The following is a 19,463-nucleotide window of genomic DNA, read 5'->3' on the forward strand; positions in this document are numbered from 1 at the left end:
TAGTTCCAGGATGTTTGAATGTATCGTGTTTACAATCTGTTTACGGCCTACTAAATGGGATTTTTAAATCTCAAACTATTGCTATGGAAATCATAATAAGTTAATTTATCTCCTGAGATTACATGGTATATTCAATCAAATGGTTTACCTAAGTCGGAGAATGTCGCTAGAGCAAAACACAATTGTTTTCAAATACTGTATATATTTTATTCGTTAGTGGTTTTACTGCATATATTATAATAGTCCATAATTTTATAAATCTTGAAGTAAGAGATAGACTCTATTGGATGATAATTAAACGGACACGAACGATCCCCTCTTGTACATGGGAAAAACTTTTTTAATTTTAAGTGCATTAGAAAAAGCACTTTGAGAAAAATATTTATTCAGGCATATTGTGAGGAGTTTTGTAATGTGATAGATGGTAGTTTTTTACCGACTTTAAAAACAGGAGGAGGTTCTCAATTCGACCCATTTATATATGAATCGCTGATTTGAGAAACGTCATAAGTCAGCATATGCCGAAAATGATTTTACATGCAGCTTTGATTCTTGAAGGGTAGCTACACCGTTCGATTGTGATATGTCAGAAGTCACGCTAATAGTTCCTGCAATATAAAGCTGCAACAAGTGTCCCTGAGTTGAGAAAGGTCACAAATCATTGGCTTACGGCATTATTGACATTGTTGACTTATGACGTTTCTCAAATCAACGATTCATATATGATTCTTCTTTTGTTTGATATAGAATATTTTCCTGATGCTCCTGTGTAAATTTCATTAAAATAACTAACTATAGACTTCGGAACTAAACCATAACACTCTTCAATGGTTGACAGTGTTCATACCATAATTGTGCGCATGATCACTCATAACTCCGACAAGGAATGCTTCATTATCAGAATGTATGATAGAGTTGCTAATCCCTTGTGGATATTCTCACAGAAGTGATATATGCAACATTATATGAAAAATAATAAAACATTTACTTACGAAATATGAAATATGACCAAAATTGCCAGTCTCGTTTTCGAGAAAATAATCTAAAAAAAACTTACCCCAAAGAATAAACTACCCCTTCTGGATTTTTAACACAGAAATTACTTATACCATAGTATGGAGTTGTTTCCACAAAATTGGTTAATGAAATATAAAAAAATCGTTTGTCATTTTTGAGAAATTGCATTTTTTTATTTTACCCTTAAGTAAACCACTCCTATTTTTAGGAGTAGGAAGAAAATTCGAGAACATCCCCTGGAAGATCACATAAAAACCTTAAACTGAAAATTTGGTTGTGATACGTTATGGCTTTTAAGAGAGTGTACATCAGGACGAACAGACGGACAGATTTCGAAAAATCACTTAAGCGGTCCATTAAACGTGTAAATTTGTTGAAATTTAGAATTCAATTTTCTTCACAACCAAACTTTCTTCTCTCCTTTCACCGCTAGAAAGTAGACTTATTTTAATTTACCGAAACCTGCTGTTATTCATATTTTCTACCTCTTAGCACAGAACTGTATAAATCTATGTGAGAATGGCCAAACATAACATCTAACTTTTGGGTAGTTTCTGTCTTTCGTTCCGGTAGTTGGTCTAACTGAGATCTACGAAAAGCATGCATGAAATTTTTGATACTTCAGAAAAATCAATTTATATACATAAAACTTTTTTACAATTTCCCAAAACAGTCCTCACAAGCATCAATACATTTTTTGCATTCTTTAAGGCCATAAGTCAAATATTTTTAAAAATTCATTTTCCAGAATATCAGAAATTTCATTATTATACGCTGTAATAGCTTCTTCATTTGCTTGAAAGTGATGTCCTCGCAATGTTTTCTTGAGTTTTGGGAAGAAGGCAAAGTCACATGGAGCTAAATCTGGGGAATACGGACTCCACTTTTCTATACAAACTCCAAAGTTTTTGCTGCTGTGTGTGACCATGCATTGTCATGATGAAGCAGAAAGTAAAACAGTGGAAACTTTCAGTGGGCAGATCTTCAAGCTTCAAAGACACTCGGAAGTCATTTAATAGTGTACCACTTTGTTGTCATTGTTCGTCAATCATCTAACTGTATAGTTGCTACACGGCCGATCATAGAGAAGAAAGATACCACGTATCTTTACACATTCTCCGTGTTCATTTAACTTTCGAACGCAGAGTTTCATTTTGAAATACAATACTGTTGACTGCTGTTCTGTTTCGGGATCATAATTGTAAATCCATGTTTCGTCACATGTGACAATGCTATAAACATCTTCCCCCTGCAAAAATATTTTAATCATACACCGGCACCACTCCACGTGGTCATCTTTTTGCTCAGCACATGTGGGATCCAGCGACTGCAACGCCTGGAAAGACCAAGATAATCTATTATTATGAACTGGGCTGCAGCTGGTCCATCTTTAAGGTTGACTGAATTTTCTCGTATGTGATATGGCGATCATCTTTCAGAAAATTTCTTACTGGTGTGACATTTTCATCCGTAACTGCGGTACTAGGGCGCCGAGAGCAAGGCTAATCTATCAGGTTTTGTCGACCGTTTTTAAACTCAGCAAACCAACTAAAAGCAATTGCGCGTGAAGGGTATAGTTCCTGTAACACTCTCCTAAACGATCAGGGCACTGCTCTTGCGAAGGCCGTACTTAAAATCGCAAAAGATCATTGTGCGAAACTTTGTCGGTCGAGCTTCACTGTTGCCGACTGACAGGCTCAAACTAACCTACACTCCCAGCCCTCTAATTTTCAAACAAAAGAACCTGCAGCTTTGCATTTATACATTTCACCACTAGAGAACATACGCTTTTAAACGTGATACGTTTCAGTACGGCAACGCTATTTGAATTTTAGCATCTAAAAACTTTCGGCATGCTCCTCGCACACGCTGGAAATAGTTGATAAAGGCTTATTAGAAAATTCTGTATTTAGCAGTAAATATTATGATTTCATCGGTGAATAGAAAGCATTTTAAATTTAATTCATAATATTGAAATTTGTTAGTGTCTACAAATATACATATCATGCTGTGCCATCCTCATATACACTACTCAAAAATATTAGAGGATCAGATGAAATATCAAACAAGATGTTTGGGTAGCGTTTGGATAAGTTTGTATTTGACTCAGATATAACATCAGGAGGAAACACTGTAAGATATAATAGATAAATCGAGTACATACTGGTGTTGGAACTAGAAAACCATTGTTCACACGTCTCAGAAAACAAGAGGGCAATGTGTGCACCTCTCGAACTGTTCACAAACAGGCACAGTAACAACAGTAATTGTTCCCTAGTATGGTGTGTGGTCACCTCGAACAGCCAACAATGCCTCGCACCTGCTTTGCATGCATTCGATGAGATTCTCAATGAGTTCTTGGGGGATATTGTGCCACTCATCCAGAAGAGCAACCTCCAGCCATGAAATGGTTGTTGGAGATACTGGCGGAGCGCAATCCGACTGTCAAGCATATCCCAGACATTCTCAATGAGCTTAAGATCTGGCGAGCATTTTGCCCACACCATCCGAGCTATACTCTCAGCTAACAGCATTTTATCCACCAACCGAGCTCTGTGAGGACGAGCATTGTCATCCATAAAAACAAACGAATCAACAATGACAACAGCATAAGGCAAAAGAAAAGGTTGCAGGATCTCATCCCTAGAATTATACCTGCAAGCCTCAAAGAACCAGTTCAAACGATATGGAGCTCAGTATGCTCACCGATGCTGATTCCAGTCTACACCATAAGTCCACTACCATGATACTGGGATCTTTCTCACAGAAACATGGGATTGTTTTGTGTTCCACAATTCCTGCAGATCCCGCCGATTATCAGGTTCCACATTGTATCGCAACTCATCAAGGAACAAAATACAGCTCCACTTATTGCACCTCCATCCACGATGTCCCTCCGCCCACAATTTTCGGTCAACACGATGTCGTGCTCTCAATGAGACACACAACATGGCCTTACGTGCATAGAGGTCCCCTTCTCAAAGGCGATTGCTGACCGTTTGAGTGAATAGTTTGCATCCTATTGCTGTTTGGAAGACTCGCTGCAGCAAAGTTGCATTCTGCCAACGATTCCTACGGGCTGTTAACAAGATATAACGATCGTCTCTGGCTGTAGTTGCTCGTGGACGGCCCTGTTCTTAACTTCTTCGAACACTTCCAGTCGTTTGCAGTCGAGTCCGCAATCGAAAAATCACACTTTGTGCCACTCCAATGAGATTTGACACTTTCCGCTGTGACTGACCACTTCCAACTTTCCGATAGCTCGCCTGCCAGCGATTCTGGCAAATCACAGTGTTGAGCCATTTCACTGTATGGACTTGTGCCGCACTGAACACAGATATGACTCCTGGAGCTTAAAAGCGTTGGCAGCGCCACACTACAAAACGCCTTCCGGCAGCTTTACGTCATCGGTCATGTGCGTAGGTGTGTGGAACGGTCCTTTTCCACGTTGTGCATTAATACTATTCGATTGTGCTTAGAATTGGACCAGATACAGTGCTGTCGCACTATTTCGTAGGGCTTTTACATGATATGTCATCTGATTCCATAATTGTTTTGAGCAGGGTATAAATGTTTATGTAATGCTCTATACTTTTTAAAAATTTATTGCGGAAAAGGAACTCGAAGAATAAAAATATTGTAAAAGTTTTAAGATAAATTTTATCATGCCTAACTTATTTGTAGGAACCATTAAACGATGTACAGTATGAGTTCATCCAATTTTAAAATACACAAAACATTAACATAAAATGAAGGTCTACTTGTTAAAATAATTATGTAAACTTATTTACTGTACATTATTGTGTAATAACTTATTTTTTACACAAATTTAGACCTAAAATAAAAGAGTCAAAACTTACAGTTTCTAAGATTTAAAAAAGTTCTTATTAGATGACTGTTTCTTGTTGGTATATTTGCGTTTTTTATGAAGGCATTAGATATCGAGTAGATGGTTAAAAAACATTCCTTATTTTATTACAGATTATTTTAACTATGTCGGATAGTGGAGAACCGGAAAATCGATAGTCTACTATACATGCTTTTGTCACATACCGGTACAATAATGGTACAAATCCACGATATAGTCCAAGGATTCCATTTTCCCTTATCACTTTCATCATGCATTCTATAGGTCCGTGAGTGTGGCTTTCATAGTGTTTTCTCCAGGCTCCAGGTTCAACTTCTATCCTCAAAAATTACAAAAGAGAATAAATATAGGTGAATATTTTTCAAATAATGAATCGCATAATGATATGTGCATACCAAATTATAATCAGTCACAGTTATAATTTTGTCACTATCGATTCGTAATAAGCGAATTCCACACACAGGAAAAGTATTAAACATTTCTGACTGTTAATTTTCAAGTGTGTTAGAAAGATAATGACCTAACTGGATTCAACCATATGAGCTTAGAGTAAGTACCACATACTTAAGGATGATATTCCCCGCCAAAAAAAAAAAATCTCAAAATTAAAAACTAAAAAAAAAATAATAATATTAGTCCATAGGAAGAAATATTCAAATGCATATAATGTAATGTAACACTTTAACAATCCTCGACATAAATCCACTTCACTAATACTATAATATTTTATCCGTTCAGCTACAGGTATTACCAGGGATGTAAAATTTCAGAAGAATACATTTCAGATATCAATAATATAGAAAACAGAAAAATAAAACAAATAATGCACCAACAACCATGTGAACATACTTTTTAAAAATGTACTCACCATTTTCTCCTAACGTTGTAACTTCAACTTGATTAGAATTCCTACTTCTGTTGGTATTGAGAGGGAACCTTTTTATTTTCTAAATTTCTCACAGGAAATTAAAGTAACTATATTTGCTCCTGAGGCATAAGGACGAAAAACTCAAAAACTCAACTCGAGCTAAATAGTAGGTCTATCCGGAATACTTATCTAAGCAGTAATGCAATATTGTTTTTAATTAATTTGTCATAAAGTAGTAGTTTGCATAAAGTATAATCTGCAACAATGTGGACGACTTTACTGATAGCTACTACAGAATATACAGAGTGTCATAAAATCCGTTGGCACCTCGTGTATCTGTGAAACGACTGCGAATATGATAAAACGCAAAACACGTATGTCATTATTTTAAGGGTTTACAATTGTGTGTTGTAAAAGTTCCACCCAGATATATATTTTCGAAGGATTTAGATCAGGGATGCAAATAACCACTCGCCCGGAGCGATTGGTTCATTGGTGCGGGCGAGTATTTAACATCATACCGAAAGTAAGTAAATGATTTCCATTGTGGGATGTAGGCTAGTAGCTTTTTTCTTGGGCGAGCATCCCTGATTTAGATATACTTTACTTTAACATTTTAAGTTATTACATACATACATAGTTTGTTGTATTTTGTCTTGTATATATGATAAATCTAAATATTATGAAGCACCAACACATGTGTCGCAATCACTTTATAAGGTACTGCAGAAAAACTAGTTTTGTTTATGAATAATATATTGAAAATTACGTTTAGGTCGTGTCATAGAAAATCCAAATGTTTTACACCATTCAACTATTCAAATTATTTGGTTTGAAATGAAGTGCAACAATTAGCTTCAATTATACTTAGTAAGTAATTAACATAATTTGTTCATTTTGCTTTTACAGTATGTTCATTTTGATTAAAATATAGTTTACGCAGTTCTCCTCTTGTACTTGTAATTCTTGTTATTGAATAAAATGCATGTAAAATGATCCTTATTACACTGAAAAAAAGGGCTTGGTCAGGAATACCAAATTTGTTTGGTCAGAGCATTTGGTCACTTTTTTTGGTTAATTTAACCAAAATTTGGTCATTTTGACCTAACGTGTTTGGTCATGAACACTATATTTTTTGGTCAGAACATTTGGTTGATTAATTTGGTTATGCGAACCAAATTTTAACTGATTTGGTAATTATTTGGTTTTCCGGACCAAAATGTCTATTTACAAGGTCACATGTGTTTATTTGCATTCTGGATAAACATTTCGATTACGAAAGTGTGTATCGCAAAAATAAAAATACATGTAAAACAACAATCATAAGGGACACCGTAAAAGAACTGTGTGTAAATGAGTGTAGTGTGCACTATACAACTTTCTCAACGAAGTCACAGTGATGTGAAGTGAGAAGTAATTGTTACTTTTCAACGACGTAATGGATCCATGATATAAATTTATTAAGAAGCTGGAATTTACCGCAGCTAATCGACGTGTTTCAAGGTAAGTGTACTTTTTCGTATATATTACTTTTGCTGTTAGTTCACATGTACTTATTCTATTGGCTGTAAATTTGGCGTAACAAATACGCCTTGGGTAAACTTTACAATGCACGCCCCAACTGCGCATCGATATGTAGAACCGCTTTCAAAGGTGTAGAGTAGGGTAGGGTACAGTAGAGTAAGGTAGTTGTAGGTACGGGTTCGCTTAAGGTTAGGGAATTTTTGATCAATTTTCATAGAATTAACAGAGAATAATTTCTGGTTTCAAAGTGAGTTTACCACCCGGAGCGGGCATTATTAAGTAAAACCTACGCCCTTACATATGGAAAAGGGGGCATTGACGACACTAGAGCAGGGTATAAAGTTGCAGGGGCAAGAGTTGGGGTAATTTCTATTACCACTAGATACTTCCGGAAAGGGGTAAATAAAGTGACACTAACGCTAGTAGTTTGCAAAATAAATTGGTGCATTTATAGTTTACAGATGAACAAAAATCTAAAATTTACGGAAGAAATATGGGTTATTATTTAGTTTCTCCTCCAGATCACTTGGTATTGACTCTGACTTACATGGTAGGGGTTACCATTCGTTATTTGTAAATGTAAAGTAGTCATGAGTATAAGTACAGTGCGAACGTATAGCATAAAAACTACGCATAAAACACTAACCAACTTGTGCTATATGGACACTGAAAACCATTTATGCTATCGAACAGAATCAGAACAGAAGCGTAGCAGCGGGGGCCCGACAGTTAGAAACGATGTGCGTCCGTAGAGAGCAAACGCGTCAGCGACGGTGGGTATTCGCATAAACGAGGTAGTTAACAACAGCTTACTCTAAGTCACAGTACTGGGTCCTGAGCCGTCAATGGATTTGGGAGAGATACTAAATGTCATCCGAAATATAAAGCATAATTTTGAAAGAACATTTCATGGAACGCAAATATAGAATCCTTACCTTTGAAATCCATATTTATCGTGAAATACGCTGATAAAAGCGTGCATTTTTACTTTCGGTACAACACTCGAAATAATTGTTTAAAAAAATATAATTTTCACTAATTTACTTCTTACTGACCCCTGAAATACTTACGCTGGGCGACATGAAAATATCTCACTTATTACAGGTAAATATCGATGGCCCCACCAGAAGTAATTGTGAAAAAATCACAGTTCTTTTACGATTTGCGTATAAATAAAACTTTCTGATTGTCATAAATATACAGTGCATAAACGTAACCTGTGCTAAGTGGACACTAAAAAGCGCGAATGCTATCTAACAGTCAGGACTAAGCAAAGATGGTGGGCCGAAGCGGCAGCGCAGGGAGCAGGCACGTGAGTGATGGCGGGTATACGCGTAAGTAAAGATATGAAAAGAGGTGGGATATTGCAATGATACGAGTGTCAATAGCACTTGTCATAACGCTCCACTTGTAAACGTAAAATTTAGCTTGTGTACGACCAATGTCAGAAATTGCAAAGAGGAGAGAGAGAGGAGACAGGCTATGATTTCTGCATAGAACCTTTCATTGTTTGTTAGAAGTACATTAGTCTTTGAAAACAATCGGTTAGCATTAGACTTATTGTTAGCCATAGGTACCCGTTATGTACCAAATTATAAAATGATTTGCATGAGTTAAAAATGCTCTTAAATTCTTGTTGTTGCTTCTATACCCTTGTAACTTTGACAGTATGAAGCTGAAGTATGAAGTTACCATGAACATTTTTCTCTTTAGCTTAGCCCAAATACACCCATTTCTGTAAAGGCAAAAAAAAAAACTGGGGTGAGCAACTTCCTATACTCTTTGTGTGGCACATGATCGCGTAACATACCAAATTTCGCTTGGTAGTGTAATAAAACTTAAATGCTTTTACCAGTGTATAATTCTTTTTTGATATTCAGTAAATATCTGGTTAATTATAAACTTTCAATCTATATTTCAGAACAGGAAATAGATGAAGCAGCATTTAATTCATTAACTGATGAACTAATTACTCAGTTAATTCCCAAAATAGGGACATGTGCAAAATTATGAGCAAAATTTATGGAATTTGTAGAAACAAACACAGTTGAAATTTATGATGTGCTAGATGACGGTTCTCTCTCATTTGCTTCACCATCAGTGTCAATGCCAGATGACTAAGTGTCAGTTCGATCTGAAACTACAGAAAGCAGTTGTTCCATGCCAGCACCTACTAAAAGAGGAACTGATACGATGCTGAAACGAGAGACAAATTTCTCTACAGAGTCTCGGAGTTCGAAGCTCTTCAAGCTGACAGATTTTGTAAGTGTTCTCCTTTAGTCACTTGAATATGAATTGATACAGTGATACTTATGCTGCAAATATGAACTGTGCAAATATGATTCATTACCAGTCGAAATGTAAAAGATGTTGGCGTTCACCTTTTAATCTGGTGACAGCCTGCGTTATATTTATTCCATCTTTGTTAGTGCAAGTAACTTTTCTCGGGATATCAATCACATGATGTGCTCGTTGTCCAAAGTTTCGAGAACAGACGTTGTTCTCATCATCAGGGTCAGTATCATGAGAACAATGTTTGTTCTCGAGACTTTGCACAACGAACACATCACCTGGCTGATATCCCGAGAAAATTTATTTGCATCACGATACCAGGAAAGCATCAGGTACATTGAAAGAGCTTTTGGAACGTCCCACGGTTATGCTGTTTAGACTAAGGTAAACAGGTGATTAATGAAAGTGAACGATCGCATTTTTTTTTGTGCTCTCACCGGGAATTGAATTCAGGACCACATACATCAAGGATACATGCGTTATCCACTAGAGTAGCTGGGAGGGCGCAGAGATTGGTATTCAGTTATATTTTCGGTTACTTCAATTTAAGCGAAATGATATCACGATATGCAGGATCTTTAAAATTGTAACTTTTTTTTAAATGCGTTTATCTATAAAAGTTATATTTCCTTGGAGTTAGTAAAAATAGATCATACTAAAATACCAACTTTCGTTTCTTGTCACGCCAGGTCGATACACTTTAGTATTTGTCAAACAATAAACCCAAAGATTCGCGTATATAGTAATGGTGTCATTTCAAAAGTGTGTTCTATAAGAATAGTGCAATTTTAGAGCTGCACAGAGCTTATTATGTTTGAAGTGAAAACACCAATGCTGCTGTGAGCTCCTCGTAAGTTAATTTCCTTAGTTTATAGAACAAACAGACTTAAATGTAATAAGGGACATTGTATATTTTAAGCAAAATTGTGTTTCTTTGAATATCAATCACCAATAATTTGTGTAAGGAATACCTGAAAAGCAGAAATTCTCAGTTTGATTTCTAGGCGTAATTATTATTCATTCATTTATTTATTTATATAGTTATGTATTATTAAATATGGTTATCCTTCAACAGAAGTTAATCAGCTATTAATTTATACAGAAATGCAAAATTGAAATTCTATTTCAGTGAATTCGATTAAGTGATCTTGAATGACGTAATCGTACATATAATGCTGTTTGTTTTTTCCTCAGAATCTTGAGACTTTTCTAAAACAGAGCTTAACAGGCAGAAAAGTTTGCAATGAATATCTTCAAAACAACAAATTGTCTGCTATCACTAGGAAGCAGTTAGTTACAATGTTAATTGATCATTTTATGGAAACGAATGTAACTCTTTGCAATGAAATATTTCAACATTTGGCATTACAGATAAAGGAGCTGTTTCCAACGGAATGTCAGGTATGCATATAACTAACGTTTCAGTTATTATATAGACACTTTATTCACATAACTTTCAATCTATGTTACTGATGGACATTTGAATAGCATAACTTCGACCTTTTATTGTGGGAGAATGAGTTCGACGAGAATTTGGAGAACTATTGAAGCAAATAAGGTGGGGAAGCAAATATGCTGACTTTACGGCCGTGTGCACCAACGAAGTTCAACTGTTGAACGAGGATCATAGCCAAGTTCAGTGAAAATGTCTGTTGCACCAACAACGTTCAAGGTTATGTCTCGGTCAAATGGTGGATGAACTTGGTTTTAGCTTGAACGGCCGAATTTGGGGGTTTAAACTTCGTTGATCCAAGTCAGTCTGTTTACATTCAATAATGTTTTTGTATTTTCCACTAATGAAATTACAATTCTCGTGATCGGAGAAATTTCCAGCTCGTGGTTTCGTTATTTTTTCCTTGATATAATGTATATCAATAAAATGAAATAAATGTTCTGAAGTTTTAGGAATACAGTTCTTATTAATTTTCAGGTAAAGTCTGTTAACTAGCAAAAAGAAATAAGGAGGATATGTAGCTAGAAAACCTGCGATGCTGTAGCTTTACAATAGATAACCCACTAGAAATAAACTACTATGCGTTTTTTTTTTTTTTTTTTTTTTTTTTTTTTACAAAATTAGCTCAGCATTTATAGTTATGTCTATAAATACAGTATTTTCTTGTCAAAATTCCATGCAAACAGCGTAAAACTTATCCAGTTATTCCTAGAGTGTTATCAACCAATTGCTTACAATTGTATAAGACACATAGAAACTTAGCTACTATAGTGAAAGCCACACCTCTCAAAACCACGTACCAAACTTCGCAAGCTACTCATTACAAGCTATTTTTGAACCTATTACGGTTTACGCCAAGGTGAAGCTGCTGGGCTATATTCGAGGTGCGTCCGTAGTGAACAGGCAAATTTGCTATGGTAGGTATACGTGTAAGCAAATTAATGGTTCACTTCAGCAGGCAGTTCTACCAAATAGAAAATTTATAGGTAAAAAACGACGTGAAATATTTTTCATGAAGGAATGAAAGTGTGAATATAAGTAATTACCATCTATCACAGCATATTGAAGTTAATTATTAGTTATAAAGAAATTATAGTATGTGTAAGTGTGTTATTCCACTGTCCTCGTTTATGTGTATACCCGTCGCTGACGCGCCTCTCCCTATGGACGCAAACCCTCGGGCCACCCTACTGCGCTCCTACTCTAACTCGGTTAGATAGCATTCGTGCTTTTTACTGGCCACCTAACATAACTTGGTTTGTGTTTTATACACAGTAGTTTTTATGCTATACGTCCACACTTTATTTATACGTTACTGAGCCATCCTAAAGTAATGGAGCTCTTCATTTAGTGCATGCTCTGGTAAAAGAAAGCTCTAATCTAACCTGAAAATGTAAAAAAAAAAAAAAAAAAAAAAAAAAAAAAAAAAAAAAGCGTAAAAATTCGGTAGAACCATCTGCTGGAGTGATGAACAAATTAGTACAAAAAAATACGTACCAATCTGTAGTAGGTGATCACTAGAAGCTAGTTTTGCATTATAATTGCATAATTATGAACAATACATTTTAACGCTGTTTCTATAATCACAGATTACTTACATGTATAACGAATGTATTTTGAGAAATTGCACCGCAAAACAGGAGGGTGATATTTTAAACAATGGTCTTTTCTTATGCACACACCACCATCGCTAATGTGCCTGCTTTCGCGGACAAAATCACGAGCGATCCCTCAAATTGTGCCCTGCTTCGAATCGGAATAGATACAAACTTCGTTTGTTTTGGCCATTTAGCACAGATTCGTGCGTGGTTTTTGCACTTATTGTATTTATAACATATAAGTTTGCAAACGTATTATAAATGTGTGCGTAGCTGGTGGATAGGTGAGAAACTAAAAATGCAGAAGTCGTAAATGCAAATAACAAATGGTAAGGAACACATGTTCGTGGAAGTCATCACTGAGTTTATGTAACAATTAATGATATAATGTTATCAATGTAAATGTTTTAATACAATGGAATTCCATTTCCAGATTGATCAAGATAACAAAGACTTATATCCTGATCATACATCCTTGTTCGTGAAATGGGATTCTGTCGTAAAAAATTGGAAAAACTAAGGAAGAAACGGCTACATGACGCTTCAGCAGTCGAACTTTTAAGTCTGTTAGACACAGAAAGTGTTACAGAAGGTAATATTATTTTTATGTTTTTTATTCTTCCTTTATTTCTGTTTCATTAACTTGAAATTGTAATTACTTGTACGAATGAAGTAGATTTTTCTATCTGAATCCAGTTTTATTGCAACAAGTATGTTGTAATGATCATATTAATAGTTATACATTGGTTGTATACATAGGATTGTAGCGTAAACTAAAGTCACTTGTGCCTTTCAAAGTAGTATAAAACTGTTCCCGCCAATAATTCTCCCCCCCACACACACACACGCACACTCTTCAAAGACATACGTTGGAAAGAAAATTAAGGTTACGCCAAGAACCCTGTTTTCGGAGTGTGAAGCTGAGCTACGACGTTTCATTACGTATGAACAAATACGAATTCGATACATTTATTTAATAATAACCAAAATAGTGGCCTCAGTGGCTCAGTGATAGACCGTTCACCTCTAGTGCATGAAGTCCCGGGTTCTAACCTTGCTCCCACCAAGTGAACTTTGTGGTGAACAAACACCGTGTGCGTGGGTTTCCTCGGGGTTCTCCAGTTTCCTCCCACTTTCTTCATTACACCATTTCATTCATTTCTCATCACAGTCTCCTTAAGCCTAGCCGGCATAACCGTGGGGCATAAAACTCAAAAATTTCATTTCATTTTAATAACCAAAATCACTTACTGAGGATAAATGTGATCTGTTCTATATTCTCTGTTGGTAAATGCTAGTGAGGAAGTTATTATGTCTATTTGAGGGCAAGCTGTCGAGTTTTCGTAATTTAGTAGCTTCTGTCCTTTTTTGAACGTATCGTTTTTGCAGTCAGATATAAATAGCTTTTGAAAACCTTTGCAGCTTTTAAAGCATTTAATAGCTTTCAAAACATTTGCAGTATTAGTATTACTTACCAATTTTTTAGCTTCAAAATAACATATATTTATAGGCTCAAAATGCATATGTCATTGTAAATGTGCAATAAATAATGCTTTCAGACTATTGAGGAAGCAGAAGTGTCTTTGTTCTTATATGTAAAAAAAATTATTTAAGTATGTAACGTGACCAGTTAACCTCTCTCTGATTCCAACAGGTAATGGGTGATGTTCAACCTTTCATGGAAACGAGAGACCTGCAACATTCGTTGAGTGTTCGTTGTTGGCAATTACGGAATAAGGAGCTGCTTAACATACAGCTAGTTAAATAACTTTCGTCTGCAATATAGATTTTTGTGTTTCCTCCGAAAATGAACTCTAAGTGATTTGGCCCCTTGAAATTCGCGAAAACAACCTTCATCAATACATCTAAAGACTCCATTGGAGGATATTCTGTGTTTGAGCTTTAAATGAAGGATAAGTGTTGCTACTAGCATAAAATTTGATTTGTAAATTGAACAAACAGGCATTGTTACAAACAATTACATATAATTCATTCAATTACGTATAACGCATGGTACTGAAATAACATTTGTTTAGAGAAACGTGATTCAAGCAAGCATAAAATATCAGTAGTTGTATCTGTTTCGACCACTATTGTTTACAGATATTTCATATCAGTTAAAAAAAAAAAGAACAATCATATCCAACAATAATGTATCGTCTGTTTATCGTGATGACTACTTATGTCATATACCGCTTTTTGCAGAAGAAGCCAAAGATGTTCCCCTTCCTTAGGGTATTCTGCGTTAAACACAAAAAAGTTTTAAAACATATGTCCACACCCTTGAGCACGTTGTCTAGCTCAGTTAAGAATAGTTTATAATTTATTTGAAAGATCTTGAATGCTGTTTGCTGGGAGTAAAATTATAACTTTTCTCGCAGTTTTTTACCTTCTTTGTTATAAAGATTTATATTTGGCCTAAAAATGTTATTTTATTTTCACTAACCGGTTGATACATGTTACTATCATTGTTTAATTTTGAATAGATTTATATTTGGCCTAAAAATGTTACTTTATCTTCAGTAAACAGTTAGTTTCGTTATGTAATTTTGAAAAGATTTATATTTGGCCTAAAATGCTATTTTATTTTCAGTCAGCAGTTGATAAATGTTAATATCATTGTTTAATTTTGAATTTAATATTTTTGTTTAATTTTGAAGTCTGTATGACTCAGTTGCTATACTCAGTTATAATAAAATTCTTGTGTAGAAAAGTATTGTATGTACATGCTTTATATCCTAAATTCGTTCTATTTTTCTCCAAAAGTTGATCTATAACTTTGTTCATATATGTGTGTACATGTATTAGAACTTCATGAAAATGTACATGTATTCATGTACATGCATGCTATTCTAGGAATAAACCGTCAAGCCTCGAATATGTGTTCAGGACCTCAGTATAAAAAATGTTAAGAAAACAAAGTTTATTTGCAACTTTGGTCGGAAGCGCCTAATTATGCAGATGGAACCAATTTAAGATAATTAAAGACATACAAGAGTGAAAAAATGCGTCTGAGCCGTGGCTCGAACCCGGGATCTTCGTCTTGCCATGAAGATGTGCTACCCAGTCCGCTCTCAGTAACAACAATACATTCTTTCACTCTTTATAACGATGCTGTTCCACAAGGTGGAAGAGTGTATGGCTGTTCTGGTAGCGGACTGAATGGTGCAGTGGTAGCGCATCTGAATGGTAAGCGGGAGGTTCCAGGTTGGAATTCAGGTTCAGTTATATGTTTTTCAGTCTTTGTATATCTTTGATTTCGTGCCTACAAAGGGTCTGGTGTGACAAAATTGATTGTTTTCTCAATTTATCAATATATTGATGTAATTATTTAAATTGATCGTAGGATACTACATTGAATAAAACAATCGAGGAACTTTGGATACGGTTGAGTACCTCGATACGAGAGGGTTGTTTAAATTTGATCCGAAACGTTTGATTACGGAAAAGTAAGTATGTTCTACTTACCTTAAATTGGCCTCATTTCTGTAATTAGGCTTTTCCAACCGAAGTCGCAAATAAACTCTTTACTTATAGTGAGATTCTGAACACGTGTGCGACGTTTCCCGGTTTTTTTATTCATTGTAGCCGCTCCTGCGAACATTTCTACTGATTATCTTAAATTGGCCCCAGTCACGTAAATATGTATATCCGACCAAAGTCGTAGATAAACTTTTTTCTTGCATTAACATTTTAAATACGTATGCGAAGTTTTTCAGTAACTAGTTTCTAATTTATTTGAAAAATCTTCAATGTTGTTTACTGGGAGTAAAATTACAACATAAGTTTGCTTTAAGTTCTTTACGTTTTTTCTTGAAGTTTTGCATTTGATCTAAAAATCTTACTTTCAGTACTTTAACAGATGTTAATATCATTGTTTAATTTTGAAGCCTGTATGACTCAGTTGCTGTTTCTTTTTACTATTATTATTTACAGTAAAATGATTTTGTAGAAAAATGTTGTGTGTAAATTCTTTATATATTAAATAGTTTTATTTTCCTCAGAAAACTGATTTGAAACTTTGTGTACATATACATAGAATTTTAAATTTACATGCATTCGTGTACATATTTCGTATGTTGCTTCAAAGTGTATATGTAAATCTTATTTTTGAAGAAGTTCTTAATAACTAGAAGCAATAACTTCCAACTTTATATGTGGGTTACCGCAAAAGTCATGGCAACTTTTTTTTTTCCTTTCTTACGAAAATGGTCACGCATCAAAAACTTCTGAAATATCCAAATGTAAGGCTAGCACATATGTAAACGTTACATGTAAGGTATTGTGTAAACATACACATCTCCATCAGAATATAGCACTAGAGAAAACAAAGTAAAAATAATTGTTCGTATTATGGGATGTGTATTTCTATCCAACCTATACGTAATATTTACATATGTACTAACTTTCCATTTGCACGTTTAAGAATTTCTTGCTTTGTTACCATTTTCGTTAGAAAAAAATTCGCATGAATTTTGTGATAACCCTCGTATTATTTTCAGTTTAGTACCTATAGCAACAGTATTTGGTAATTGCTACCAAATGGTTTGGTCAAATTCACTAAATACGGCTTTAGTATTTGCAACCAAATTATTTGGTTCCAAGAACCAAATTTCGTTCATTTTAACCAAATTTTTGGTATTCCCAACCAAATTCTACTTGTTTGGTCATTATTTGGTCAAAATTACCAAATGCATATTTGGTACTGGTAACCAAATAATAGGTTCCTGCAACCAAACAAATCGTGACCAAATGATTTGGTAACCAGCACCTATTTTTTGGTCAATTTGACCAAACTTTTTTTTCAGTGTATATATGTTAGATTATTCTTGCCTGTGCTGTGCTGTATGTTTGACACTTACGTACATAATTCATGAATTCCCTGTTCGTTTAAAAATATATATATTTCTATATTGATTTTTCTTACTTGTTCAAATTAATATACGACGACAGAATATAATTTACTATTGTAGAATTTGCAGGCGAGAAAAAAGAGAAAAAGAGACTGTAGAAAATAATAGAATGTCTTAGGGACCGCGGTGGCACAGTGGTAGAGCGTTCGCCCCTGGTGCATGAGGTTAGTTCGATCCAGGCTCAAAACATCGTGGTGAACAAACATCGTGAGCGTAGGTTTTCTCGGGGTTTTTTTGTTTCCTTCCTCTTTCTTCATTCTACCCTTTCACTCATTTCAAATCATCAACGTCTCCTTTAGCCTAGCTGGCATAACCGTAGAATGTAAAACTTGAAGATTTCATTTCATTTCAATAGAATGACATTGTATGATTGGTATGCGATTGACATGCATGTGTCATGTAGCAGGCACGTAGCCAGGATTTCGTAATAGGGGGGGGGGGCGGTCCGAGATATGAAATACTGTGGTTATCCACACCAGAGTTCGATTATTCTAAACTATTTTACTGGTAACATATATTGGTTCGTTTAGTCAGGATTTCGTAATGGGGGGGAGTGTGATATGAAATATTGTGGTTATCACACAAGGGGCTTGATCACTATTTGTTAGGACAATAAAATGAGGACATGATAGTAAGTATTTTAGTAACAAACTATAAAGAAGTGTCGAATAAAAGAATATTAAAAAGATTTTAAAAGATTTTACAATATCTACGTTCCTTCTTCTGTTCATCCAAATATAACAATTTTCCTTTCAGTATGACCTCAACTATTTTTAAAGAAGTACGTATCTAATTATGTCTTGTAAAATATTTTACAATACTTGCGCTCCTTTCTCTATTGAATCAAATGTTAACGGAACTTTTTTCCACATAACTTTTTGTTTTTAATATCCGTCAAATACTGTCTGTTCCAAATTACAAGTTAAGGAGCAGTTGAAAACCGTTTCTGAAATAACATGTTTAATACTACAGAGAAGCGATGATGAAAATTATTTTTATTTTTAGCTTTTTATTTTTAACGCTGACTCTTCCTATTTCTCGTTTCTTTTTGTTTTATCCTTCCTTATTTTTTTTATTTCTGGTCTCGAAGGGGGAGTCCGGACCCCCCGGACCCACCCCTTGGCTACGTGCCTGCATGTAGTGTCCTCTAGTAGAGAAAGCCTGAAATACTTCACTTCCACGAAAGTTATTCTTTGCAATTGAAATAGCCCAGTATAATTTCAAGTTTAAACTGGAATTGAAGCGTTTGGAGGATAAAGGTGTTATGTAACAAATTGAATATGACGGAAAAATTGACTTTCATAACTTTGTCCGTCAACATACCGCCTTTGTCGTTTCTAAATATCTGCACCCAGATGAGGACTCACTAAATAATGTGTTACGTAGCATGAGTAACATATAACACGTGCATGAACCGCCAGAATGCAACGTTTCAAAAAATTGTAACATAACACCTTTATCCTCCAAACGCTTCAATTATATAAACACTAATCTGTAGAAATAGTTACTTTATAGCAACAGTAGGTTACTCAAGGAGATGTAGAGGGGCTTGTAAATACATATTCTGCATGGAATTATGTATTTCGTTCGAGATTAGCATTTTACTTGAGATAAACATTTTTTTTTCAAGTAATGATTGGGATGAGAAGAGAAACCTATTCTCATTTGAATATCTTCCTTTATTATAATTTTACTGGTTTCCCAAAGTTAGTTAGATTGCGTATAAACATTTTTAAGAAAAGTAATTTTATTTATTTTTGTTTCAATCTTCCTTCGAGCTAAGTAGGCATTAGCACCTCTAATTCCTGCTACATCCGATAGTGGTCTGATTTAGAGTAGCTCCTTCATCATACGATAATTGTTATTATTATTATTATCATTATTATTATACTTTGTATTAAAGTCTTGTCAGAAGTTAAGACTATTTAGG

The 19,463-nt window shown here is 34.9% G+C and overlaps 2 protein-coding genes across 8 annotated transcripts in view; one reads left to right on the forward strand and one right to left on the reverse strand.

The window, feature by feature from the left end:
- Nucleotides 1-19,463, reverse strand: part of LOC145664307 (solute carrier family 25 member 45-like) — an 88,269-nt gene that overhangs the window by 19,437 nt on the left and 49,369 nt on the right. For all 6 annotated transcript variants that reach the window (XM_081730852.1, XM_081730855.1, XM_081730856.1 and 3 more), the window contains exon 6: nt 5,071-5,200. In XM_081730852.1, the coding sequence (XP_081586978.1) occupies nt 5,071-5,200 (130 nt within the window). The remainder of the gene's footprint in view (nt 1-5,070; nt 5,201-19,463) is intronic.
- Nucleotides 5,588-15,336, forward strand: LOC145664309 (uncharacterized). 2 transcript variants are annotated; one of them, XM_081730858.1, is made up of 5 exons: nt 5,594-7,256; nt 9,199-9,539; nt 10,764-10,970; nt 13,054-13,212; nt 14,275-15,336. In XM_081730858.1, the coding sequence occupies exons 2-4, from the start codon at nt 9,438-9,440 to the stop codon at nt 13,138-13,140; spliced, it is 396 nt and encodes a 131-aa protein (XP_081586984.1). In that variant the 5' UTR covers nt 5,594-7,256; nt 9,199-9,437; the 3' UTR covers nt 13,141-13,212; nt 14,275-15,336. The 2 variants fall into 2 exon arrangements, 1 of the variants encoding a protein (XP_081586984.1); XR_014127353.1 differs by lacking the exon at nt 9,199-9,539 and having other exon boundaries at nt 5,588-7,256.

This window comes from Thermobia domestica, chromosome 11, assembly GCF_964235325.1.
Source record: "Thermobia domestica chromosome 11, izTheDome1.hap1.1, whole genome shotgun sequence".
Taxonomy (NCBI): Eukaryota; Metazoa; Arthropoda; class Insecta; order Zygentoma; family Lepismatidae; genus Thermobia; species Thermobia domestica.